We start from the raw sequence: 26,139 nt of genomic DNA on the forward strand, positions 1-26,139 counted from the left end.
AGACCTCGGCTGGTCTGAATAAAACCTTAAAGAACGTTAAAATAAATGTTAACGTTACATATTCAGATCTAAAATGAGGCTTCAGAGGACAAACATGGTGATGATTAAAAACAAAGGGAGGGTTTTTCTGACAGTTTGATGTGTAACAATGTGAATCAGTGATGCGAACACCTGTTTCATACGACAGTAAATACAAGGACACAGTTATTTCCTGGTGTGTGAAAACTGCATTTCAAACGCTGCTTCTGTGTTATTGGTTTGATTTGATGTCTGGCTCGACATCTGCTGGAACTGCTTGATGTAAAAAAAGGTGTTATAAGTTGAATGTTTCCCATCGACTGCAATAAGATCCTAAATCTGAAGTCGGGTTGTTTGTGGATGTTTATTTATCGTTTATTCACCCGAGCTGCTGGTGGTCTCGTCCTTCTTGTCCTCGTCGTCTTTGTCAATGTCCCGCTCGTTGTCCCGCTCGTCTTCCTTGCTGCCCTCGCGGTCGCTGTCCGTGTCTTTGGTTTCCGAGGAGACGGTGGGCGTGCCGGGCCGGCTGTTGCTGTTGCTGTTGGGCTGTCGCCCGCGGCGACGGCCCACCGTGCGCTTGGAGGGCGTCTTGGCCCGCTCGGCCACCACGCCGGCGGGGTACTCTCTCACCATCCCGTCCTGAGGACACACAGCAGGACAACAGAGGAGCGTCAACAACCTGCTGCTAGAGTTTCTACCGACATCTCATCAGGTCATAGTTTCAGTTTCTGGTAAGTTTATTAGAAAAGGCTTCTAGAACATCTGGAGCGACGTTAAATGAATGTTTCAGAGACAGAGCGGTCGGTCGACTCACCTGCACCAGGTACATGTAGCAGTCGATGCCGCAGGGTTTACTGTCCACCAGGTTCTCCAAGTTCTTGCGCTTGTAGGTGTTCGGAGTTGCATGGAAAGCTGAAAAGAAATGAGACGTAAGCACGCGGCAACCAACCGCGACGTCACGCGTTGGTTTGTGAGCGACCTCGAGTTCAGATTTGGGAGCAGGAAGTGACCATATTTGGACGAGCTGGGGGAGGAGCCAGCGGTGGATCTGACGATACTACGTCCCGCCCACCGATAGCTGTAACCTGACTGCACCACAGGCCTGTCAATCAAACAGACACGCCCCCAAAAACAGGTCTTCTTGAATCTTCTTTTCTAATGAATGAGGGATTATTTTCAGATGGACCTCCAGAAAACTGAAGTTAGCCCCGAATGAATCCAAACTGCGCGCTGTGTGTTTTTGTGGACTCACGGTGGAGGAAACAGTCGTATTTGAAGCAGCGTCTGCAGAACAGCGTGTGGAAGGAGTGCAGACTCTGTTCGCGCTGCACGGAGCGAGCGTTCGGCCCGTCGATGTTCGGCGTGCATTCGGGCGGCAGCGCGCCGGGCAGCTGCTGCTCCGTCAGCTCCTTGTACCTGAAACACAGAGAGAGCGTCTACGTCACCGAACTGACTGATTAACGTTATCACAGACTCCAGGCTTCAGGTTGGATTTAATGGACATAACGGACTGTAAAACGTCCTCTGTAACAACACTCACTTCTCTTTGAGCTCCTCGGTGGAGCCCTTGTCGGGGAACATGGAGGAGATGGCTTCAAAGATCTTGTCGGAGGGAAACTTCTTGCTAGAGTCGCTGTTTGTTCGGCCTGAAGACGACGCGCACAAAAAAATGAAACCTTTATAAGTTTGTTCATCCATTGAAAAAAACCACAGAAAACATCACGTTGGGTTTTTTAGACTCTCACTCTCGCTGTTGACGAGCCCGTCCTTGCGGGCGTCCTCCGGATGCTCCTTGCTGTCGCACACGTCCATCTTGTCCACCTTGAAGTCCTGCTCTTCCTCCTCCTCGTCATCCTCGTTGTCGCTGTACTGCGACAGAGCGCTGACCAGCTCCACGAAGATCTCGTCGTTGATGAAGCCGCACTCTGCAAACACACAACGAGCCCGACAAAAGGTCTTTACAGAGGTAAGAAACAGGAGTGTGTTTTTGGGGGATTTCAAAGTGAGAAAAACACAAAGCAGATATTTGTTCATGAATTATTTTAATTCTTTTTTAGTTTATCTATTAGTTGAAGGCTTCGTCCTACTCCTGTCTGGACTGTTCTATTCAAAATAAAAGAGTTCAGCTGGAAAAGCATTTCATTCACCAAACGTTTGGCATCGTAACAACCCAACTTTCCAGATGTGTAAAAGTTTTGATGCTTTCAAACTCATTTATTGTTTTTACTCAAACTCAGCTTCCTGAGTTATTTTAAGTCTGAATACACAAAAAAATGTTGTTGCAGAAAAGGATATATTTTGTTTCTTAAACTACTGAAAACAGCCAGATTGAGATGTTAACATTCAGCAGAACCTCCTCACCTCGGTCTCCGTGGACTTTGCCGTCGTAGTTCTTGATGAGCTCTTCGATGAAAGTCCCGTCCTGGTCCAGGATCTCGTCTCCCATGTAGGGGATGTTATGAAGCACCGTCTCATCCTCCACCTGAAGCCAAACGAGCATCACACACACAGACAGCTGAGGTCAAAACGCCTGCAAAGTACCGATATCACCGATGAAATTTGGTTTTGGCTACGAAAACACACGGCACAAAAACAAACACTATTTCTGTAAAGTTTTCCAGCACACGCACCATGAAGTTCTGCTGCAGCGGCGACCAGGAGTACATGACCGGCACCGAGGCCACGGCGTTCAGGGTCTTCAGCGGGATGACCTGCCGGTTGAACTCGGAGAAGCCGCTGTCCACCGTGCACTGCGAACGACAAGCAGAGAAGATCAGAAAACAAACATCACTCTCTACGCGTCAGAGCGTCGAGGTCGGCAGGTCCGCTCACCTCTCGGGTTCCTCTCAAAGAGCTGACGGACGTCATGATGTGGACGGGCTGGATCCGCCTGGTCTTCCACTCCTGGTTCAAAATGTCCGTTCGCTCCATGATCTTCTGCCGGTTGGTGTTGAACATGCTCTGGAGGAGGTGGAGGACATTTCATGAGAGAAGGACGGATTAAGAGATAAAAACACGACTTCACCGCCATGTTAAGTCGACATCATGAGTGATTTCTGATGTGCAGAAGCTGAGCTGCAAGTCAGATTTGCTGATAACCAAATCCTCTAAATCTGGGCAATGTAAAACCACTTAATGGGCTTTTATTCTGAAAATTCGTATAAATCCAATCACATAATTTATGGCTGATGCGGCCACTCGAAATCTGTTTCCAAAATTATCTGAAACTGTGATGTTTCCTGTTCCTCCTTTTCAAAATTAAAGACTTTAAGTGAGTGAATAGTGTTTGGATTTATTACCAGCAGCAGTTTAGCATTATCTGGTTGTTCTTTCACTAAAGATTGGAAACCAGTCAAAGTCTCAAATAAAAGGTCAATAGAGACGTGTGAATTTAAACTTTTGAGCCAGCAGGGACGAGAAGGTCAGAAACAAATAGGAAGGTGTCGGACACAGAAGTGTGTTTTTAATGAGCCAGACTTCTCTGAATATCTGGCCTGTGTGTGTGTGTGTGTGTGTGTGTGTGTGTGTGTGTGTGTGTGTGTGTGTGTATGTGTGTGTGTGTGTGTGTGTGTGTGTGTGTGTGTGTGTTTGTGTGTGTGTGTGTGAGACATACCTTGACCTCGTCGGTGTGTGTGTGACATACCTTGACCTCGTCGGCCCGTCTGAAGCGTTTGAGCTGCCGAAGCCTCATGTATTCAGACTTCACCCTCCTCTTCCAGCAGGCGGGACCTTTCTCCGAGCGCTTCCCTGTCAGCACCATGATCGACCTGCAGACCGACACGGGGGGAAGATATGAAGGTTCTCCACGTACGAATAAAAACGACATGACCGCCTCGCTCCTTCGTTCGGTTCTCACTTCGAGTGTCTGCGGTAAAGACGAACGCAGGTTGTTGAATCTGCTGCTTCGCTGAGGGAAGATGAACAGGAACCATCTGTGTTCATTCGTCTCCTTTCACGTCTCTTTGCAAAAGGACGACCCATCTGCCAGCGCCGGTAGTCGGTGTGAGTCGCTGCCCACCAGCCCAGCCGGTCACTCAAACCTCACGCTTCAGACCGGACGTGTCAGACGGCGCGTTTTGCCAAACTTAACCTTTCGAACCGCAGACGGTCGAGTGCAGCTCGGCGTGAACGTGGAGTTTTTAAATCAAACATTTTGGTGAAGCTGAATGTGTTTTTTGCAGTATGTTTTTGCTGATTTATACTTTTGTTTACATTTTAAAATGTTAAAATGTGATTTTCGTGATGGTTTTTGTTACTAAGGATTAGGATTAACTCGTGTAACTACCACACACGGGCAGTTATGGAGTAAAAATTTGGTAAGAAGAAGAAGAAAACAGGTTTTAAACGTACTTGATGATTTCTACGTTCGGAGGACGTAGAGAATAAATGGATATTTAAACCTTTAAAAAAATGGAGAAGGCAGAGACCTTCGATTTGTTTGTTTTTGAACTTTTAAGTTTATCTTAAGTATATAAGTACGTGTAAGAAAAGAAAACTATAAATCTCCGCTGCACCACAAACTACAGCTTAAAAACAAGCCTGTGTTAAATCAGTGGTGGCATGAAACTTAAAGTACATTAAGGACTTTTTGGAGTATTTCATTTTTATGTTATCTTAATTAGCACAATAAATAAATGCAGCTCACTTCACGTACATTTTGCTGATATTAATTGTATTTCAGTGGAGGGTTTGAATGCAGTACTTCAACTTGGATTAAAGTATTTTTCACAATTAGTACTTTTATCCCTTCAGTTATATTGATGATGACGTCAATATATTAAGTGTCAATCACTTTTTTTGAAGGTCAGTAATCCGGTTTCAAACAGTTTACACAAACAAACTACACACGGACGAGAACACGTGTGAAAGTTCACCGTTCAGAAAAGGTTTTATCGTCACGTGACTTCGAGTAAGAACCGGAACCATTGTTTTCGGGTCGAGTTCGCTCCAAACAACAAGCAGGCGTCAAGCTAACGATAGCCGGCCGATGTCGTGCCAAGTTTGGGTCCCTCGAAATGTGCTCCGTCCCGGATCCGAACCGGAGCCCCGAGGTTCAACACAGCGGACCAGCGGCTCCTTCAGGAGCATCGGATTATACTCTGGCATTCATCATTTCTTCCAAAGAACAAAGCTAAAAAAAACTAAAACCAAAAAAGAAAAGTTGGTGTCTCCAGCTGACAGGGATCCCAAATGTGTCACGGAACCCCGGCGAGCTAGCTAACAGTTGGTTAGTTAACAAAGAGAGAGCCAACCGGGCCGTTTGAACGGCAACAAGTCAACACAGACACGGACGCTGACAGCTCGTCCTACCTGTGCGGGAGGCCCGGTCCTCATCCAACGGAGTGCTGCGGGATCGATGTGACGGACGCCGGCCAACCGCTCCTTTGTGTCGCGGATTAGCTCCGCGTTACGGCTAGCTGCGGCGTTAGCTCGGCGGCTAGCTAGCCGTTAGCTCCGGAGGAAGGAGCGAGTCCTTCACCGGCTTCACGTCCCCGGAGCCGGCGGACAGGGACGAGACACAAACAACCGCGGAGCCGCCGTTCCCCGACTTCAGGCCCGGCTCTTCCGTCCAAAAAACCCACCGCGTCTGCGGAGCGTCGTGACCTCAGCCCGCCCGTCGACACCCGGCTCCGGTCCGATGTTTCCGCCTGAGCTCGCGGTTCAAACTGCTCCCCGTCTCCTCGCTCCGCCCACTACGGCTGCAGCGGACTCAAGAGGCGCCAAACGTTTGGGCCAATCACAGAGCTTCGTGTTAGCGTTTTCCAGTGTGGTGTCACGCGATTGGTCAGATGGTACACGCAGTTCTAGCCAATGAGAGTCGGAGCAGCGCTGTGGGGGGCGGAGGGGGGGGGCCTGTAACGGACATGTGGACAGCTTCTCTTTGTTCTCTGGACGTCAACACAATAAAACATCAAAACATCACTTCAACATCAGGAAGTCCGCTCTGTGCTTTCAACACATCTGTAATAAGAATGTCTTCCGGTCGTGTGCTGATGAACACGGTCTCAGGAGAGACGCTGCCTCCTCCACCTGCCTCCTCCACCTGCTGACAGCTCAGGTGGGACGAGCACGAGCTCGGGTGGCGGCTGCTCGTCTCGCGCTCGTTAGTGACCGATGAACAGCTTCAGTTCGTCCGGAGAATAAAACCGGTGACTGAATGAATGAGACGCTGCGGCCACAAGGGTCGCCAAGTTTATTAAGCCCCGCCTCCACCGGACAGCCATTGGTTGGTCGCTTGAAAACGTCACCGTGCTGCTTTTAAGGCCAATGGAAATACGAGTTATGGTGAAACCAAAGTACATTTACGGTTTCTTTTTTTTCTTTCCAAGACTTTTTTCTTCCCTTAATATTTATTAACATTAACATAATTTGTTCGTATCTCTTGTAGATTTAACGCCAACAAACAAGACTTTGTAACATCCATGATGTCGTGACGCGGGCCAGTTACATAAATGTAACAAAGATGTAAAAATATATGTAGTATTTATTTCTTGACAGAAAAACCGTGGACGCTTTAATTTGCTGCAGAAACCTGCTTCTCAGATACTTTTTCAGTTAAGGCAACATTAATTGAGTCTGTTTATTTGATTTTATACACTTTATTAATCCCCGAGGGGAAATGTCTTCGCTACAGCAGGGGGGCTCTCAGGGGGGGCTCTCAGGGGGGAGCTGCTGCAGCAGGCTGCCACTAGCGCGCCAGGTAACCTGACCTGAGGTGCATGTTTTTGGATTAACACCTGAACCTGGCAGCTGCAAGAGAATTTTAAAGGATGCCCACCCGTAGCCCCTCACGACCTTCCCAGGGGGCGCTGACCCACAGATTGGGAACCACTGAAGTTTATATGAAGCAGATAAATAGGATTCAATTGTCTCCATTTCACTGCAGAGCGACTTCTGATACCTGAAGTAGATTTTATTGATGAGACTGATGTGTGTGTGTGTGTGTGTGTGTGTGTGTGTGTGTGTGTGTGTGTGTCCAAACTAACGCCTCGGACCCGGCCGTGCGGCGTGGCGGTACAGACGTGTCGGGGAGACGAGCGGTAGAGAAATCTTTCCTTGTTTTTATTTATCACACATTTAGAAAATGAACCACACTATACAAATGTCCACCGTCCAGTAATGAAACAGGCCTCCTGCAGGAACACAACCGACCTCCAACCACAACGGACACGACTTCAGCGGCTAAAGAAGCGTCGCGGCGGCTCTTCTTCGCCCTCCTCCTCCTCCTCGTCGTCCTCTGATTCGCTCGTCGTACGGTGGACTGCGTCGGCTCCCCAGTGACTCGACTCTTTACGTTTTAACTTGTTAAATCTTTTGCGTGGTCACTGTGGTGCAGGTAGGCAGTAGCATGCAGAAACCTTTGGATGCGGCTCTCCTCTCTGATTGGCTGTAGGCTAATTCATTACGCTATGTAGAGAAGGGGGGGGGAATGAGGAGGGGGAGGGGCGGGGTTTGTTTATTCCTCTCAGAGTCTGCTCGTTATTTACAATATGACAACAAGAAAGTGAGCGTTTTTGAGTCGCAACAGATGGGACGGGACAGGCGAGCGTGTAGACGGGGTTTCCCGGTCTCAACAGGAGGGGTGGTGTTTGTTCCTTCAGACAGTTCTCACCCTCCTCCCCCCTCCCAACCTCCAGTTGGAGGTTTGGTTGTCATATCGGGGCGGTCACATGGTCGGCGACACACTCACAACATGGCCGCCGCTCAGAGGGATCCACACTTTATTACTGAGACAAAAAATTAAAAAAAAAAAAAAAAAAAAAAAAAAGAAGATAACAAATAAAAATAAAACCGAGGAGAGCCGGCGGGCGGGCGGGCGGCGTTCAGGCCAAGTAGCTGTACGTGTCCTTCTCGCCATCCACTCGCTCCAGGTACTCCTTTTCTATCAGGATGTCGATGCATTTCTGTCCACAAGAGGGAGACAAAAACCCAGATGTGAGAATAGTCCCTGATGCATTTTGTTTAGATTGAGATACAAACTGTGTGTGTGTGTGTGTGTGTGTGTGTGTGTGTGTGTGTGTGTGTGTGTGTGTGTTACCTTGATGACTGGGACTCGGGGCTTGAACCGGGACGACAGCTGGTTCAGGACTTCGGCCAGGAGCTGCTGGTGCTTCAGGACCTTCCTCATCTTCATGATCCTGACGATGGCAGCCTGTTGACACACACACACACACACACACACACACACACACACACACACACACACAAACAAACACACACCATCAGCATCGATCAGCAGTGCTGCAAAATGAAAACAAACGAGGCGTTTTTGTCGTCACCTGGATGAGCAGCTTCCGGTCCTCCTCGATGTTCTTGTGAGTCGTCTCCTGTTCCTGTTTCTGCTCCGTCTTCATCGGGACGTTGATGTTCACCCTCAGCTTCTTACTGCAGACGCACAACAACAACAACAACAACAAAACCTATGAATAAACCGAACAGCTGATCGTCTGAGGGTTCGACATGTTTGCGTGTTCGAACTGCTTCTCACTTCTTGTATCCGAGGAAGAGCTTGATGACGGTGTCGGGCTTGAACTCCACCTCGTCCACGTTGGCATTCTCGTCCTCCAGGACCTGACAGACAGACAGACGGACAGTTTGGAGACATTCAGGCGGTGAACAGGGTTTCCGGAAAACAGCTGCACACATCTGTCTTTCACAATAAAAACACAGGACTTTCGGAAATGAAAGACGTTTCTGTTCATCTCAAATCTGAGACTTCATTAATTCCAACGAGAAATTAAACGTCCTGGAATTATTCTCCCTGCAGTATCTTTCTGTCTGGTGTTACTGAACTAATTTGAAATGTTTTGATCAGTTTGTTGTTCAAGCAGTTCAAAATCACAGGAAAGGTATCTGGCGCCCTCCGGTGGTCACACTCAGACCTGCAACCTGTCTGGAGCTCCAGAATGTAATAAGACACTTTTGGAGTTTTACTCACCAGCAGCTTAGACTTTAACAAGATCTGCAGAACCTGAACCAGAATGTCCTGAAAAACAAAACAAAAAGTCGGTCAGTAAACAAACAAACAAACAAAAAAGACGAGTGAAGGAAAGCCGAAGTAAAGTTGTGCTCACAGTTTTAATCTGTGTGCTGTCGGTGAGCTGCTGGACGGTGTAGCTGTCCTCTGTGTTGTACTGCAGCAGGATGGCCATCTGGAAGGTGGAGGCCTGCAGTGTGTACCTGGAGATGACAACAACAGCTTCAGCTCCACCCCTACTAAATGTTGGCCCCACCCCTCCCACATGTAAGCCCCACCCCCTACCTTTGAGTCCCACCCTTCTTACCTGTGAGCTCCACCCATCCCACCTGAGAGCTCCCCCTCCTTCTAACATTTAGCTCCACTCCTCCCGCCTGTAAGCTCCACCCCCATTCTCACCTGTGAGCTCCACCCTCTTTTACCTATGAGCTCCCCCTCCTACCTGCTAGCTCGCCCTCCTTTTTACCAGAGTTCCACACCATCCCTTGTGTAAGCACTGCCCCCCTGTCCCACCTGTAAGCTCCACCGCCTCCTCCCGGTTGTAAGCTCCGCCCCCTGCATACCTGTTCTTGAAGCAGTTGGTGACCAGCTCTCCTTTGGACAGGTGGTAGAGCCACGTCAGCTTCCTGCCGCTGTGTCTGCTGGCGTAAAACGCCGTGAAGCGCTGGTAGCTTCGCTCCAGCTGAGACGGAGAGAGGCAGAGGTCAGAGAGGTGGTTCTCAAACTGAGGTCTGGGGACCTTGAGGGGCCTTCTCAACGACCCCTGAAGGTCTGTGCAGTTTTTTTTTCTTCCTGCTGATCACTGAACAAAACTGCAGCAGACCCTTTTTAAAGGTTTATGAATAATTTAGATTTCAGAGGAAATTAAACTCAAAGATTCAACTCAAAGATCCAAAGTCTTGTTTCATCGAATTATTCTGCAGCTTTTAGATCATTAAAAAAAAAAAAAATTTAGATTTGGACTTTTTCCAGATGTTTTGTTGTTATTTGTGGATTTACCTCAGAGGGCAGAGCGAAGGTGCAGGACTGCTGGAAAGGCCAAGACCCAGAGCTCAGGACCTGGATACTGAAGTCCACTGCAACACACAAACACACACAGGCTTCATGAGCATTAACTCACTCTCATCACACAAATGGGTAAAAAAAACCAACTATGAAACACAAAGCTAATTGAATTTATTGGCTGATTTCCCGTGAAACACAATTATCTTCACCTGATTCTGTATTTTATTCCACCATGTTCCTCCAAACACAGATTTATTTTTTTTCAATTGTAAAACACGTGTGTTTGTGTTGACTCACGGTCCAGAGGCTCCGAGTTGGTCAGGTGTTTCTTGAACTGCTCGTTCAGGTCTTTACTGACTCCGATGTCCTGGAACATTCGCTGCAGTTTGGACGTGTACTCGAAGCCGCACGCTTGCTGCAGGAGGAGAAGAAGAAGAAGTCAGCACAAACTGGACTTTCTCCAGCTGACTGGTTCTGGTGTTGAAGCGAGTCGAACCAGACGGGCGCGTCGGCGTGACCGGACCTTGAGTTTGGAGATCATGCTGGCCTCGGCGTCGTCGCTGGCGCTGTTCTGGTGGACCAGTCGCTTGGCGAGCATCTTGGCGTAAAACTTCTGGAACACGTCTTTGTCCTCGATGTACTTGAACACAACCATCTGGAAGAGGAAGTGAAGTTTAACACAATAAGAGTTAACGGTTATTATTATAAAATATTGATCATCTATTGGAAGTCGCGGCTGTGACACTAAATCAAGTGTTCCTGTCCAGTTGTCGGTGGAGGAAGTCGGTCGGTGTACATTAGTGAAGTTTCTCACCACTTGGTTGAGTGTGTCCTCCAGCTCGGCCTCCTCTGGGTTTTTGGAGCTGAAGGAAAAATACACAGAGAGATATTTTTTTTTCTTCTGTGGTGTTGAAGAAGTTTCCATATATTTCTACAAAAACAGGAAGCGGAGCGGAAAACACTCAAGCAGCTGCCGATCAGAGTCTCTTCAAAGCTTCAACGTTGGTCATTGATCCTGCAGACGACAGCTGATCGAAGCGTCTCCTCTCGGGGTCGACTGACTCCTCCAATCGGGAGCTTTTGTCCCGCAGCTGTTTGAGGACTTTTCTGTCCATGTGGACAGTTCGTTACAGATCACGGAGGCTTCATGTGGGGAGGATGAGGAGCTTGATGAAGACCGGGGTTCCCCAGTCAAATGTCATATTCCCCGACTTTCACGGACTAAAAAAAACCTGAAATTTCACGGCCTATAAATAAACAGAAAAACCTGCTGCTGTTGTGCTGAGCGACAAGAAACAGCGACATTTCTGTTAAAGCGAGGCTGACATGCACCTGATATTTAAATGAATTAAACACATGTCCAAATACTGGTGGCAAACTATTAAGCTACATTTTCAGTGTCTGTCAGTGAGCACTAATGCTACCAAACACACACACTGACAATAACCAGCTGGGAAATGTTGATTTCAGCCCCGTGTCATTTTCATGGATTGATTTGTGCTTTTAAAACAATGAGCCCCCGCCGTCCCACCCACCTCTTCTTCAGTAAGGAGTCGCAGTATCTGGCCAGCAGCTCGGGAGACTTGCTGGAGGACTGAGCCATCCGGGTGACGGCGTTGTTGTTGATGAAGCGCCCGCAGGCCTGTGAACACACGGAGCGACTGGGTCAGAGCCTAGAAGCCCTCTCCTGGTTTCTGTTCTCTGAAAACTCTCTGTTACGGGGGAGGTGGGGTGGAGGGGTGGGGTACTGACCTTATCGAGGGCCGCCACGAAGCCGGCGTCGTTGTTGAAGGCGGACATGACCAGGGCGTTGTACTTCTTATGGACGTCCAGGGTGGTCTGGACGTACACTTTGGGGTCCTGGGAGAAACAGAAAAAAAACTATTCTGTAAACAACAACAAAAAAGTGTTTGCATAACAGAACCAAACACAGAAGTTTGTTGAATGATTGGCCTTCTTCCTGGAAGGTTTCCCTCTCTTCTTAAACTACTGAGAGCTGCTGGATGAGGAGGAGGAGGAGGAGAAAAAAAAAAAAAGGGGGGGGGGGATCCGTACGTTGAGCGCCGCCTCGCCACACTTCTCGATGGCGGCCAGACCCTGGTTGTGGATGTGAGTCTCCAGAAGCTTCTTCAGTTCACCGAGACCGTCCGTGATCCGCGACACCAGGTTGTACATCCGGCCCAGGTCTGAAACACACGCAGACACACGAGTCCGGTTAAATCAAACCTGCTGCAATCTGAGAAGACGTCCCCGATACGTGTTTTATCTTCAGTAAAACGACAGTATTAAGTTTGAAGCGCCAGTTTGGATCCGATTCGTGCTGAAAAATCCCACAAATTTCTTATCCGAGCGTTCACATTTTTCTTCAGCGTCAAAGGGAAAGTTGGAAAGATTCAGACCGCCTCACTTCGACCAGCAGCAGCTGAAACTTTCCCCGGTTTAAAATGACATCTGTCACCATCTGCGGCTGATTTAACATTAAAGCTGTGAAGAGCGGCTCGCCGAGAATCTCCCGACTCAGCACTCAAAAACCTAAATCGTAATATGTGGAGATGATCAGCTGTTCCAGGCGCAGCAGTTTTAATGCGTCAGATTCATATTTCATCACGTCTTCTGATTGTCAGCGTCGCCGAGGCTGCAGCTTCAGTCTGTTTGGAACATCAGAAGTTTTAACTAACTGTACTTTGGGTTAACCTTCATGGGTCGTTTTCAGAGTCATTTGCTTCATTTCCTCCCGACAGTTAAACCGTGGTCGCAGCAGTAAGTTGGAGTCGATAAAGTTTTCCGGTTTGTAAATAGACGGCTCGCTCACCTTCGTTCTTGTCGGCGTCCAGCAGGTTCTGGAACTCGGTGTGGAAGATCTCCAAGTGCTTCTCGATGAGGACTTGCTCGCACTTCCTGGCCAGCTCGTCCTGGGTGGATTCGTGGAGGTAGACCTGCACGCGCCGCTGCTCCTCCAGGAGGCGGGCCTCCGCCTGCACACAAACAAACAAACAAACACAGCTGAACTCCAGCTCCGAGGACCCGACTTCACCGAGGGGTTCTGTGTAGAACCGCGGCCCACCTTCTTCATGTACTCTGTGACGGGGTTCTGCTGCAGGAACTCTGTGCTCTCGCGGGTGTAGAAACGCTCGGTGTCCGTCAGGAACTGACACTCAAAGTACTCTTTGTACACGGACAGCGTCGGGCCTTTGGCAAAGGCGTCCTCCTCGTTCAGGCCCAGCTCGACTGCAGGAAGAGGAAGAGGAGGAGGAGGAGGAGGAGGAGGAAGAGATATTAATGAAATGTGTTTTGAACGAAAGACAGGACCATAAAAATTCTTGCTAGTTTTCAGTTTCTTAATATTTGTATAAGTTTGAATGGTTTAATTTCATATTCTTGATCATTTGCAGGTGTTTGAGTGAACTTAAACATTTAAACATGTAATAAAGATGATTATTTATGAAAGTGGGCGCGCTGCAGTGCATCTGGCCTCAGCACCTCGACGTGGCAGAGGAAGGGAAGCTTGAAAATTAAGACTCATCTGTCTTTTAATCAGGTCAAATATCAGATTGATTTCCTGCTACAGACTTCAGCTTCACAAGCAAACAGACAGCCGACCTCAGGAGCCCGAAGGATCGGTGAGATGCTTCACATTCAAATATTCGTTGGGATTTACGGGGTTTGTTTTTGTGAAGTTTTGTTGGCTTTCAGGAAGGAAATCCTTCTTCAGTCAGACTTTTCTATAAAGCAGCTCTTGAATAAATGTGTTGAATCACTCTTCCTTTAAAAAAAGGATTTTACTCCTTATTCTCTAAATATATCCGAGGTCTCGTCCTCGTGGATTCCCCGGCTGAAGGTCGTCTCCCTTGTCGTCTGCGTTGCGTTTAAGGTCTCACCGTAAGACTGGACGACCCCGCTGATGAGCCGGGTGTTGATGGTCTCGCCGTTCCTCTCCCTCTCGATCAGCTTCAGGACAGCGTTTGTTACCTGACGGAGACAGAGGTCAGTGAACACACCGCGCCAAAACTATTCTTAAAAACAAGATCGGAGGCGAGAATTAACGGAATATTGGGTGAGCTTGTTTTTAAATAATTGTTTCTCACCTCGATAAAAAGAAAGTGAACCCACCTGTTTGTTGAGGGGTCGGAATAAACACTCCCTCCAGGTCACGAGAGCCAGCTGGGAGGAAACAGGACAAACCACAGATTTAAAAGATGGGAACACTTCAACTTAACATCTACTGCAGCAACCACCACCACCACCCGCTCACCACCACCCGCTCACCACCACCACCACCACCCGCTCACCACTACCACCTCACGCTCACCACCACCACCACCCGCTCACCACTACCACCTCACGCTCACCACCACCACCACCACCCGCTCACCACCCGCTCACCACCACCACCACCACCCGCTCACCACCACCACCACCACCCGCTCACCACTACCACCTCACGCTCACCACCACCACCACCCGCTCACCACTACCACCTCACGCTCACCACCACCACCACCACCCGCTCACCACCCGCTCACCACCACCACCACCACACGCTAACGCTACCACCACCACCACCACCTCACCACCACCATCCGCTCACCGAGTAAATCTCGTAGATGCCCTTGCGCCCCTCGTCACACTCCCGTCGGACCCAGTGGCGGTTGAGGTAGGCGCAGATCCCGTTGAGGACCTTACTGGAGAAACGGTAGTCCTCCCACTGCTGGGTGTAAAACTTCAACACACACTCGTCCATCAGATCTTCGCCGTCCTGGACGCACCGGGAGAGGAAAAGAAGGATCAGAGTCTGCGACGCGTCCCGTCTCCAATAACATGCCGAAGACTTGGACTCACCTTGAGCAGGCTGGTCAGGTAGTTCTTCAGGAACTCCTTGAGGCGCTTGTAGAGCTCCAGGCCCACAAACTGAGCCCCGCCCGGAGTGCTGGACTTTTTGGAGGGCTTTGCTGGCGGCACGGAGCCCCTGCCCTGGCTGGACTGGTGGACGCTGGTACAATAGTTATATACATGTCTGAGGGGAGGGGTCAAGGAGGGAACACACTTCACATCTACAGGAGAAACAAAACCTCTCAAATCACACCGGAGTCACCGATGAGCAGCGACGCCTCAAAACGCTCTGAAAGGCCGACGTGTCTCCGACAGACCGGGTTTTGAACCTCGTTTGAATCGGAGATGTTTGGTCGTTCCGGGAGGGATTACAGCTCTCGAGCTGACCCTCGGGGAAACGACCACGGCGCTTACAGCTGGAAAATCATCGCTGTACTTTTACACTCACATCGTGCACCGTGGGAGTTTCATGGAAGTCTGCTTATGTAACGCTGATTAAGAATATTTAAAGACGTGTACACTCACAGTTTTTTTTCCTAAGTAACACCACCTACTAACCATCTGACAACTTCCTCTCACACAGAAAACTCCCTTTGACTTACTAATTTGTGAAGTGGGTCAGTCATCATATGAAAGCAAAGTGAAGCATTTTGAAGCAGCGGTTTGTTTCCGGTCTTACGACCTGCCGGATCATCTGGACAAACGGCTGTAAAACGGGTTTTAAAGAGAAGGAAGTAACGAGCATCCGAAGCCTGTGAGTACACGGCAGCACACACGGAGGACGGCTGCCGGGAAACATTTGCACAACAACTGTACTTCATTTTGAGCTTTTTAGGCGAAATCACGATTGTTTTAAGATCAGCTATCAGGGCAAACAAATCAATGAGTTAGTGTGGTTGATAATTAAAATATTAGTAATGTGACATATTCAGTGTTCTTTTTGCTGAACAGTTCACCAAAAATAACTTTTACTGTCATAAAGATGTAAACAAAGTCAGAACCATGTGGCGACCAACAGTGACGTCATTCAGATCTCAGCTGTTGCCATCTTTGTTATTTTATGGAGCCAGACGTGACCTTATTTGGACGCGCTGGGGCGACTGCTGCTACCCATGGCAGAAACCTGACTGCAACTGTCAATCAAACAGACATGCCCCCAAAAACACCACTTTATAAGTCATTCAAATCTAACTAATGAGGCATGAATTCAGAGAATGACATCAATTATTTACTTTGTAATTCATCAGAGAAGTGTAATGGGAGTCTGTGGAGCCTGCCCCCAGTGGCCCCTCGGTGGTATTGCACCGTAAGGCGCTCCCACACTGGCCTCACTTTTCAGACCAGGAGGCAACGTCCACTTTTATACACAGTTGGTCATTTGAAGCAGCGAGTTTTGCCTTTGAAACTACTGATTCACTAAAACTGTAAACACATTATTTTCCTACTGACTCGGTGACCGTTTTCCGCTTCAGAGAAATGTTTGCCAAAAAAAAAACATCCCCACAACATTGAAGCTGTTGCGTCGCAGCGACAACCCTCCCCGGAGCCTGAGGATACGTGTAGAGTTCCATGTAGCGTGACTTGGCCATGCTTTGCCGCGTGTACACCTGCTGGATGCCAGCCCGCAGGTCGTCCCATATCTGGTCCAGGCCTATCTGCCTCAGTCCGTGGCTGTTCTGGGTCCTGTTCGAAGACATCGTGGAGCTCCTTTGTCCTCTCCTCTCTCCTCTCCGCTCCCTACCAGTGCCCTCCCTGTCCTGCTCCGGCGAGCGTGCTCCACCCGGCTCCTCTCCGCGGTTGATTTGGGTCCTGACTCGCTCTGCTCTCAGAGTCTGCAGTCCATCTGGCAGCGGCGGCGGCGGCGGCGGCAGCGGCACTTTCGGGGAGCTGGTCGTCGGTTGCGAGACGGGATGCGGTCCCACTCTGCACGCCTGGGTGGCGCTGTCTGCCACTCCTCCACCTAAAAGCTTCGTGACTCTTCACCAGATGACCTGCGGAGGAAAACGAAGTCGGATTAACGATCTTTTGATTCATCATTTCTAGAAAACAAGCTGCTTTTTCATCAGGATCAATAAAAAAACACAACAACCACCACCAGAGACGCCTCAGTGTCCACAGAGCTGCGTTAGAGCAGGTAGGTTACGTGGATTTATCTGCCGACAGCTGGCTCTGAGCCAGCAACACACGATCCTGACCAGAACCCGACGTCACTCAGCTAATGACAGATTAGTCCACTTGAACGCTTCCCTGCTTCCAGCCGAGGCGGTACCCGACCTCCCTCGGCTGCAACGCCGCTCCACGACTAACACGAGACGCCGCCCGGTATTCGCCGCGTCGCCGACGAGTCGGACGCGCCGACGACGCTCCTCTGGAAGCACGCGAACACAGAAGAGGAATCAGAAAAACAGCGGAAGCAGCGAGGACGGGCCGAGGAGGCCGGATCATTACAGATAACCGAGAGATCTCGAGGCTGTAATTTCACCCCTGCTGACGGGGACACCAGAAGGTAAACGAACGCCGGGCTGTGCAGCGTCGACATCTTTCAAGCCACACAGACAGAAGGAGAATGAGACGCGACCGCAGAAAGACAGAGAGGACAGAGACCGGGAGACGCCGCCTCCACGTCTGTAAACACAGGGACGTCTCACGAATCAACAACACAACCTCTGCAATATGACTCGTCTTTTCTTTTATATATATATGGACAAACTTCAGGTGTGAAATGTGCGAGTGGAGACGGGCAGAAAGGTGTAAATGTTCCCAGTAAACAGGAAGATCTGCATCCTTTGTGTTGTGAAAAAGCTGCATGCAGACATCTCTTTTCCCAAATACCCCTCATGGATTCATTTCATTCTGCTGCTGATTAATTATTATTCAAGTAATGCAGCTGTGTTTTTTTCCTGGTCATTTATGGCCCCTGTAACAGTCCAAGCCTAATTATTAGTTAATAATACATCTTATGAAGAATTTATTGTCCCTGAACACTGGATCATAAAACAAACTAAAATACATAAACAAACAAAAAAACACGAGGAGCAGAAATATGATGTAAATAACAACTTAAATCTGCAAAGAAACTACCGACAGTAACAGGAAACGATAATCAAAATGTTACGGTGGGTTGATTCTCCACTGATTAAACAAATTAAACCACAGCAGAAGAAAAGGCCGCAAAGAGATTAACGAGGAAAATGATGCGGAAACAGCAGAAATCGGATGTTTCTGTCAGTTTCTTCCAGCTGTTTTAATACAGATGAATGGAAATGATCTAATAACTGAGATCAGGCGATGATAGTAAACAGGCACGTCAACATCCTTCATCTGCCGAGTCAGACCGAGTCGAGGCAAAGCATGCAACTTGCATCTGAATGCTCCGAAATTAATAAGAGATGCAACGACGGGTCGGACAGAAAACCTGTGAAACGCCGATGACACCGAAGGTCACCGAGGTTTCGGTCCGCCGGCGAGACTAAACAAACCGTCCGAGGTCGTCACCTCGCCTGCTGGGAAATGTTTTCTGGCCCTTCTCAATCTTTTTAACACAAATATTTCTTGAGAACAATCACCATAAATAATTAAAAGCCCTTCGAAGGCAGAGATTAATGGGATGTCTTTGATTGGAAGCAACTGTAAAAGGGAGTTTAACGCTAAAGTTTAACGGCATGAACATCAGCACACGTCCAGAGCAGTCTTCACCACAGCCTGTAGCTGCTGCTGTGTGCAGGCAGGAGGAAGAGGAGGAGGAGGAGGAGGAGGAGGAGGAGGAGGAGGGTGGATGGGCAGAAACTGCTGTGTACATGTAGGCAGAGCTTCTATATTTAGGAGCAGTCATGAGGCCATGTCCGTCTCTGGCCATTCAGCTAGCGGAGCCGGAGACTCGGGCCGGTGGGAAGGAAGCCGAGTGACCCGCTCTGTTTACTTCCTGTCGGAGCCGCCGCCGGACGTCGAGCGGAGACTTGACGTCCGAGCGACTTCAGCGACTAATCCTGCGCTGCTTTTAAAAGACGTGGGGAAACAAGAAGGCTGGAACTGGTTTGTTTTTTTAAACAAAGACAGTGGATGTCTGTGTGTTTGCGGCAGGTTGTTCGTGAGCCTCCAGAAAAAAAAAACGGAGCAAACAAAAGCATCATTATTCAGCTGTGCAGAAAACTGAAGATTATTACTTTTACAAAGAAAACTACTGTCAACATTTTTCAAAAGCTGAATGTGGTTTTGGTTAAATTCTTTGTTTTGCTTAATTGTCTACCAGCTAAATAAAATCACACACGACACAATAAAACCAGCAGATCCTCACACGTGAAGCTGCAGCGAGGAGATCAGACGTTTCTTGAAAGATGATTTAAGCGACTTGTCAAACGAGCTGTCAGTTAGTGTTTCTGTAGATTTGCTGACTAATGCAGCAAAACCGCAAACTCCACACAAAATGCCAAATAGTGCCACTGCTACTTAAATCCGGTCGAAAGGAACAACGGCAGGTGGAGTACGATGTGAACGAAAAACATTAACATGAAAACAAATCGAGATGACCTCCTCAATTCTCGTTTTTCCTCGTCAACAGTCCAAAAAGTCAGATGGAGATGTGTTTTTCCGGAGCAGGAACAAAGTGTGACAGAATAAAAGCAAAAGAACCGGAATTTTTCAGCAGGTTTTTTTTTTTTTTTTTTTTTTTACCACTTGTGGTTCTCCAAAGCAACACTGCAGGCAAACATGAGGAAGAGGAGCACCGAGGCCTTCGTCGTCCCCTCCACACCAACAAACTGACCACAGCACTGCAGCTGTAACACAGAAACTACAATCTACAAGCCACTGATCAACCGGCTTTAAAGCACATGTGAAGAAGAAATCAAAATGTAAATAAAATTTGTATTATTATCCAGTGGGGGCGTGTCCGCTGAAGGTGCTGAAACCCCGCCCACTTACTGGGACGGTGCCGCCGCTCTCGAGCAGCTCCGACCTGGAGAACAGACGCTCCGACCTGGAGAACAGACGCTCCGACCTGGAGAACAGACGCTCCGACCTGGAGAACAGACGCTCCGACCTGGAGAACAGACGCTCCGACCTGGAGAACAGACGCTCCGTCCTGGAGAACAGACGCTCCGACCTGGAGAACAGACGCTCCGACCTGGAGAACAGACGCTCCGTCCTGGAGAACAGACGCTCCGACCTGGAGAACAGACGCTCCGACCTGGAGAACAGACGCTCCGTCCTGGAGAACAGACGCTCCGACCTGGAGAACAGACGCTCCGACCTGGAGAACAGACGCTCCGTCCTGGAGAACAGACGCTCCGACCTGGAGAACAGACGCTCCGACCTGGAGAACAGACGCTCCGACCTGGAGAACAGACGCTCCGACCTGGAGAACAGACGCTCCGACCTGGAGAACAGACGCTCCGACCTGGAGAACAGACGCTCCGTCCTGCAGTTTTAAAGGACGTGTTCAGACCTAAATTCATATTAAAATGGAAGGAGTGTAACAAAATGGGACTGGGCCATCTTCAAATAGAAAACACGAGTCTTTTTCGTGTTTCACTTTTAAACCGCGACAAAATCTTCATGAAGCTGAGACACGACTTCGTACAAACACGTCCACCATTTTTTAAAGGTCCTTTTATTTCCGCGTGTTTATCTGCGACCGGACGCCGAGCCGGACCCGCTCCGGCCTCGTCTCCGGCATATCCTCGCTTAACTCGGGGAGCCAGCCCCACACCTGAGGTGCTCCGGCAGTTGCCATGGCAACTGGGGCAGACAATACCTCCGAGCGGCCATTGGACTACAGAAGGCAGAGTGTTTCGGTCTCTCCGTCTCCTGCGCTCCTATTCAGCGGCGGTGAGAAAGGTGCCCTTCAGCGGCAGCACCGGGATCTCCGGTTTCAGGTTCCCACACCGGGCGGTACTGGATGTGCGCCGCTCCGGTATCTGACCTATAATCGGCTCCGCAGCTGCGCGGCCGGCGGGAACAGGATGTGGACGGCTTGCTGAGTGGCGGCCGTTTCTAGAAAGCTTGTTGTGAAACGGGAATCCGAATGACGCCTGGTCGTCAACAACGGCGCCGCGGACGGCACGTTCCTCCCTCAACGGCTGCGGCGAGGCGTCAGAGGTCAGAGGTCGCGGCTAATCAGGGAAACACTGGCCTCCGTGGGACTGGGTTACAGCTACAACACTGTAAACAAGTGTTTCTGATGAAGCTCCTTTGGACTTTAAATAACCCTAAAATTATAAATACATATTTGTTTAGACAATTCATAAACAACTATTTTGATAAGTGATTATGGGTTTAAATTTCTCCAGCAAAATGCTTCATATTTACAAGTTCCTGCTTCTCAGTGAGAGTTTTGGTGCTTTTTCTTATCATGTAAGATAAGATTCAACTTTATTAATCCCACAGTGGGGAAATTTGGTAATGTAGTGTAGCAACAAATTAAATATCTTTTGTTTTGGTTGGATGATGGACACCAATGTGAAAGCATCATGTCAGACTTTAGAAATCATAAAGCAAAATGTTTCACTGTTTGCTGACATTTCAGAGCCACAAAGATTAACAGACAATAATCAGTAGATCAATCAGTGATGGAAACATTAGTTGGTCGCAGCTTCAACGATCCAAAACCTCAGCTCGTCCTCTGTGCAGAAAGTGACCTCATTAAGCAATAAGGTGCATTTTAACGGCGGAGCATCGGCTCGGTTCGGAGCTCCGCGGCCGTCCCTGACCTCACATTAATGATTTAAAGCAGCCAGGTTTGCAGACTTTAAACGTTGTTGGGGGGGTGGGGGGTGGGGGGGGCGCACTGGTTCTCTGTATCTGCACATGAATCCTGACCTCAAGTATTGGGAAAGAAAAACGGGGCTCGGGAGCATCTATCAGTGAAATTGTTTCCATATTTATTCCTGTTTTTCAGCAAATATTAAAAAAAACCAATTCAGCGTTTACGTGACTAATGTCGCCTGAGGGGCGACACAGCAAACGTTAAAAAGGCTGCTTTCTACACTACGGTGGAAGGAGCAAATGGAAAACTCAAAACAAGATTCTGAATCGCAACAAAGTGCCACCGCTGCCGAAAACAAACAACAACAACAACAACAACTATCATTTAGAAAAACGCTCTCCGTGGCGAGATGGAGGAAACAAAGTGCAGGTAACCTGAAATCTGCTTCCAACAGTGGGAGACAACGGTTTGAATGGTTCAGTGTTCCTCCACAGTAATGAGTCCTCAACCTGCTGGCAGCAGAACCTCCACACTTCATCATATCAGCCCGTCCAGGTGATGACGGCCCAACTGCAGCAGGTATTACTACCACTCACCTCGTCCAGTGAGAGAGGGATTTGCTGAAAGGGGAAGGATGCAGTGGTGGAGAGAGAGAGGGAGGGAGGGAGGGAAGGAGGGAGGGAAGGAGGGAGAGAGACAGAGGGAGACAGAGGGAGACAGAGGGAGAGAGGGGGAGAGAGGGGGGGGAGAAGGAGAGAGAGGGAGAGAGACAGAGGGAGACAGAGGGAGAGAGAGGGAGAGAGGGGGGAGGGAGGGAGAGAGAGGGAGAGAGGGGGAGAGACGGGGGGGGAAGAAGGAGAGAGAGGGAGAGAGACAGAGGGAGACAGAGGGAGAGAGGGAGAGGGAGGGAGAGAGGGGGGGGAGAAGGAGAGAGAGGGAGGGAGACAGAGGGAGACAGAGGGAGAGGGAGGGAGAGAGGGGGAGAGAGGGGGGGGAGAAGGAGAGAGAGGGAGGGAGACAGAGGGAGACAGAGGGAGAGAGGGAGAGGGAGGGAGAGAGGGGGGGGAGAAGGAGAGAGAGGGAGGGAGACAGAGGGAGACAGAGGGAGAAGGAGGGAGAGAGGGAGAGAGGGGGGGGGGGGAAGGAAGAAAGAGGGAGAGAGAGGCGCTCCTGGGAAAAAAGCTCAGCTGGGTAAATGAGATTACCGTGTTCACCGTGTGTCCCGGCCAGACTCAACAACCTAATACCCGACATGTAACCACACAAACAATGCAAACCACACACACACACACACACACACACACACACACATATACACACACACACACACACACACACACACACACACACACCCACACACACACACACACACACACACACACACACACACACACAGCAGCACCTGCCTTCATGCTGCCGACACACCGACACGTCCAGGATCTCCTTCTGGTGAAAACACGGAGCTCCGCCGGTGACTCATGCGGGCGGCGAAGCTTCAGCTGCCGAGTGTTTTCTTTCACAACGCTCGCGAAGGTGCGTTCGTGTCCGCGGACCCGTCGATGTGCCAGGTGAGGATATTTCATTAACGTAAGCAGCTTTTGATTTCTGCCGCTCTGCTCGGCATTCGGAGGAGCAGCCGCGGCGACACCGACGGCCCCCTTTAGATTGACTTTGCAATCAGCGCCCGGAGCGCCGTCACTTCACGCCGCCTCGCACATATTAAACAGAACCAACCAGCACGGGTCACACGGGGTAAAAGTTGGAGGGTGGGACGGCTCTTCAGGAGTGAAATGACTTCTCTGCTTGTTTTGAACCGTTATCATCAAGCAAACTGCTTCCGATGATAACGGCGTGTTTACATACTGCTGCTTTCCTAATAGCGCCGCACCAGACGGCGCTCTCGTCATTTTACTTGGCCGAACGCTGATTTCAGTTGTGCTTTCCAGCGGGATGCTGAGCAGAGAGCAGATCAGTCAACTAAACCCAGCGTGTGAGAGTGAGCTGTTGCGAAAGGGCATATCGGGTGCAGCACATGCTCCGCGCAGGATAAACATCCCTGCAGAAACAGCCTGAAATAGATGTTTCCCAATTATGTAATATCATAGGTTCCTGTCGGAGCCCCAGAACGAGGAATATTTAAATGCAACACACAAACACACGAAGCTGCGGAGAGGAGACGGCCGGCGGGACGCGGGACAAACACGCTTCTCCTCGGACTGACAATTTCCACAAGATATGACGGAGCAGATGTCGGAGAGCAGTTTGGGCGATGTGCCTCGAAGCAACCGCGTATCTGAGGACGGATCGGCCCGCAGCTGTTCTATCGAGGTACATCCCATAATAAATGTTCTACACTCATCTCAACGAAGTCCTTCTGCCACCTTATGGTCTGTAAAAAAACACACCAATCCTGCCACTCAATCAGGACGTCCCTACGTGTGATCATTCCTCATCATTCAGTATAAACACTGAAGGAAGCCGGGCCTCCTCATGCCGACACAAACCTAAACTCCCAATAAAGATCAGAAGAAGAAGCAAAGGTCAATCAGATGAACAAATTCACATTTTCCATCCTTGAATTTTCCTCAGGTTTCCAGGATTATTATAAAAAAGGAACAAGTGATCAAATAAATGTGTTTCTTTAAAGCTTCTAAACAAAAAACAGAAAAGTCTGCTTGTGCTCCTCCATGACTGTGGACCAATGCTACAAGGAAATACCTGGTGTTTAACTTTATAAAATGGCTGTATATTTCCACCAGGATTATACATTATCATCAACCTCAACAAATGTATTAAAACAAATCTAACTTAAAACATTTGATGTAAAAACGGCACCTTGTCATCTTAAAAAGCTCCACAACTTTCTCCACGTCTTGTTCACCATTACTGACTACATATATATATAAATATATAAATCAGAGTATATTGTTGAAAAACAGGTAACCTGTCGTGAGTGCAGGACTGGTGAACTCTACAGCTGTCCCAGAGTCTGTCCCAGAGTCTGTCCCAGAGTCTGTCCCAGAGTCTCCGTCCTCTTGTCCCGTCTCACCTCCCAGGACCCTGAACCCAGCGTGTTTCTGACCAGCTGATGACAGACAGCTGTGTGACGGCAGATTGTCATTTCACAGGAGAAAAGTCAACAAACACACAACTGTGTTGTTGTTTAGCTCCAGCAGACCGACTCTGATCGACAACCAGTCAGACATCAGAGACTTTCAGAGACTTCCACATATCTGCAGGCAGGAAACGAGTGTTTTCACCCAGCTGGGAGCTCCTGTGTCGGGTTCAACCCTTCCCGGCAGAGGGCCGGTCCGGTCCCGCCGGAGGGACCAGCTGTCGACAGCTCGATCAGCACCACCGGAACCACCTCGGAACCACCGTGACGCTCAACGTGAAGAGCTCGTTCAAACGTTTGCTGTCGATCAGCGCCTCGACGGACTCCGTCGCTGCTACGCAGTACCGCTAGCTAGCTGCCCCTTAGCTTCTGCTAGCCGCGTTAGCTTGTCAGTTAGCCGCTGGGTGGGCTAGCTTTAAATCAAAGTCGAGCCTCGGGTCGCTTCACGTCTTCGAACCGCTCTGATTGCGGTGTCCGGGACGGACTTTCAGACCCGCGACGTGTTCCCCGCCGAGCCGGCCGCAGCGCTCCGGACGGCTCGGTGTAAAATGGCAGCCGAGCTGCTCAATAATGAGTCAGGGAAACAGTCCGCTAGCCGACGAGCGTTAGCCGAGCTAGCGCTGAGCTACATTGATCGACAGGAGAAAAGAGCGCCACCGGCCGCGTTCACCCGCTCCGGGACATCGACGCGGGTTCTTACCATTGTAAGGCCGTCGCTGTCACTGTGCGGTCGTCGTGGTTGTGGATGTCGGGGCCCAGAGCCGCTCTCCTCCGCCGTCTCTCTGTGTTTGCTGTCCGTTGCTAACTGCGACCGCTCCGCTGCTTCGTTCGCACAAAGATCAGCTCAGCAGCACACGATCACGGTGCCTTCACGGACCCTCGGACAACACGGGCGTCACAACAGACGGTCCACACGAGCCGGCGGACACACCGACCGGGCCGGGGCCGGGCGAAATGTTTCGAGTCAGAGTTTTACACATGTGAATCACGTGTTTTCTTAATAAAAACACAACTCAGTCAACAAAAACACCAGCACCGTTTATTGTCTTATCTCCACCGGCTTGTTGCTATGATCTTTGATATTTTGGTTTAAACTTTTAAAAGACAAATCATTAGAACTACTGTTTCCCGGTTGATTTAAATAACAACAGTCAACAATAATAATAACATCGTTAGTTTGAAAGTAAATATAAAAATGCTTCGTCTCAGTAAAGTACCATCTATCTATCGATCAATATTCACCTGCGGTGTGATAAAACTGGCCTCAATGTTGAGAAGTCTGAGCTGACGAGTCTTCTTTGAACGCGGCATCTGCGTCACAGAATGGCGCCCCATGTCGGGACTACAATCATGGCGGCACCAAACAAGTAGCGCTACCTCACACGCATGCGCAGTTGTCTGTTTCGGTCGCCTAATGTGACATTTTAATTATGCATGCGCGAGACAGAAGCACGACGCTGACATTTAGCGGCCTGTCCTTTGATGTACGTG

General features: G+C 49.3%; 2 protein-coding genes across 4 annotated transcripts in view; both read right to left on the reverse strand.

Moving 5' to 3' along the window:
- ezh2 (enhancer of zeste 2 polycomb repressive complex 2 subunit) overlaps window positions 1–5,677 on the reverse strand; it is a 12,522-nt gene extending 6,845 nt beyond the window's left edge. The window contains exons 1-10 of one of the 2 annotated variants that reach the window (XM_069142165.1): window positions 5,329–5,677; window positions 3,662–3,785; window positions 2,851–2,979; window positions 2,649–2,768; window positions 2,380–2,500; window positions 1,764–1,943; window positions 1,559–1,664; window positions 1,271–1,434; window positions 833–930; window positions 402–657 (exon numbers count right to left, since the gene is read on the reverse strand). In XM_069142165.1, the coding sequence (XP_068998266.1) occupies window positions 402–657; window positions 833–930; window positions 1,271–1,434; window positions 1,559–1,664; window positions 1,764–1,943; window positions 2,380–2,500; window positions 2,649–2,768; window positions 2,851–2,979; window positions 3,662–3,778 (1,291 nt within the window). In that variant the 5' untranslated portion in view covers window positions 3,779–3,785; window positions 5,329–5,677. Of the gene's footprint in view, window positions 1–401; window positions 658–832; window positions 931–1,270; window positions 1,435–1,558; window positions 1,665–1,763; window positions 1,944–2,379; window positions 2,501–2,648; window positions 2,769–2,850; window positions 2,980–3,631; window positions 3,786–5,328 lie in introns of both variants that reach the window. The other variant, XM_069142164.1, reaches the window with a different exon arrangement.
- A 1,382-nt stretch (window positions 5,678–7,059) lies between these two features.
- On the reverse strand, window positions 7,060–25,527 carry LOC138193885 (cullin-1). Of its 2 annotated transcripts, none has more exons than XM_069142175.1 (22): window positions 25,349–25,527; window positions 16,388–16,821; window positions 14,840–15,014; window positions 14,589–14,756; window positions 14,111–14,161; window positions 13,879–13,969; window positions 13,065–13,228; window positions 12,813–12,975; window positions 12,056–12,186; window positions 11,753–11,860; window positions 11,536–11,642; window positions 10,815–10,863; window positions 10,524–10,655; window positions 10,298–10,415; window positions 9,995–10,071; window positions 9,559–9,677; window positions 9,093–9,198; window positions 8,957–9,004; window positions 8,507–8,589; window positions 8,298–8,403; window positions 8,057–8,170; window positions 7,060–7,922 (listed from the first exon to the last, which is right to left on the reverse strand). In XM_069142175.1, exons 2-22 carry the CDS (start codon window positions 16,525–16,527, stop codon window positions 7,842–7,844), a joined length of 2,331 nt encoding a protein of 776 aa, XP_068998276.1. In that variant the 5' UTR covers window positions 16,528–16,821; window positions 25,349–25,527; the 3' UTR covers window positions 7,060–7,841. The 2 variants fall into 2 exon arrangements, with proteins under 2 accessions (XP_068998276.1, XP_068998277.1); XM_069142176.1 differs by lacking the exon at window positions 25,349–25,527 and adding an exon at window positions 22,940–23,086.
- Window positions 25,528–26,139: the final 612 nt, after the last annotated feature.

Source organism: Embiotoca jacksoni, unplaced genomic scaffold, assembly GCF_022577435.1.
Source record: "Embiotoca jacksoni isolate LCO1_2020_lvr unplaced genomic scaffold, fEmbJac1.0.p SCAF_98, whole genome shotgun sequence".
Taxonomy (NCBI): Eukaryota; Metazoa; Chordata; class Actinopteri; family Embiotocidae; genus Embiotoca; species Embiotoca jacksoni.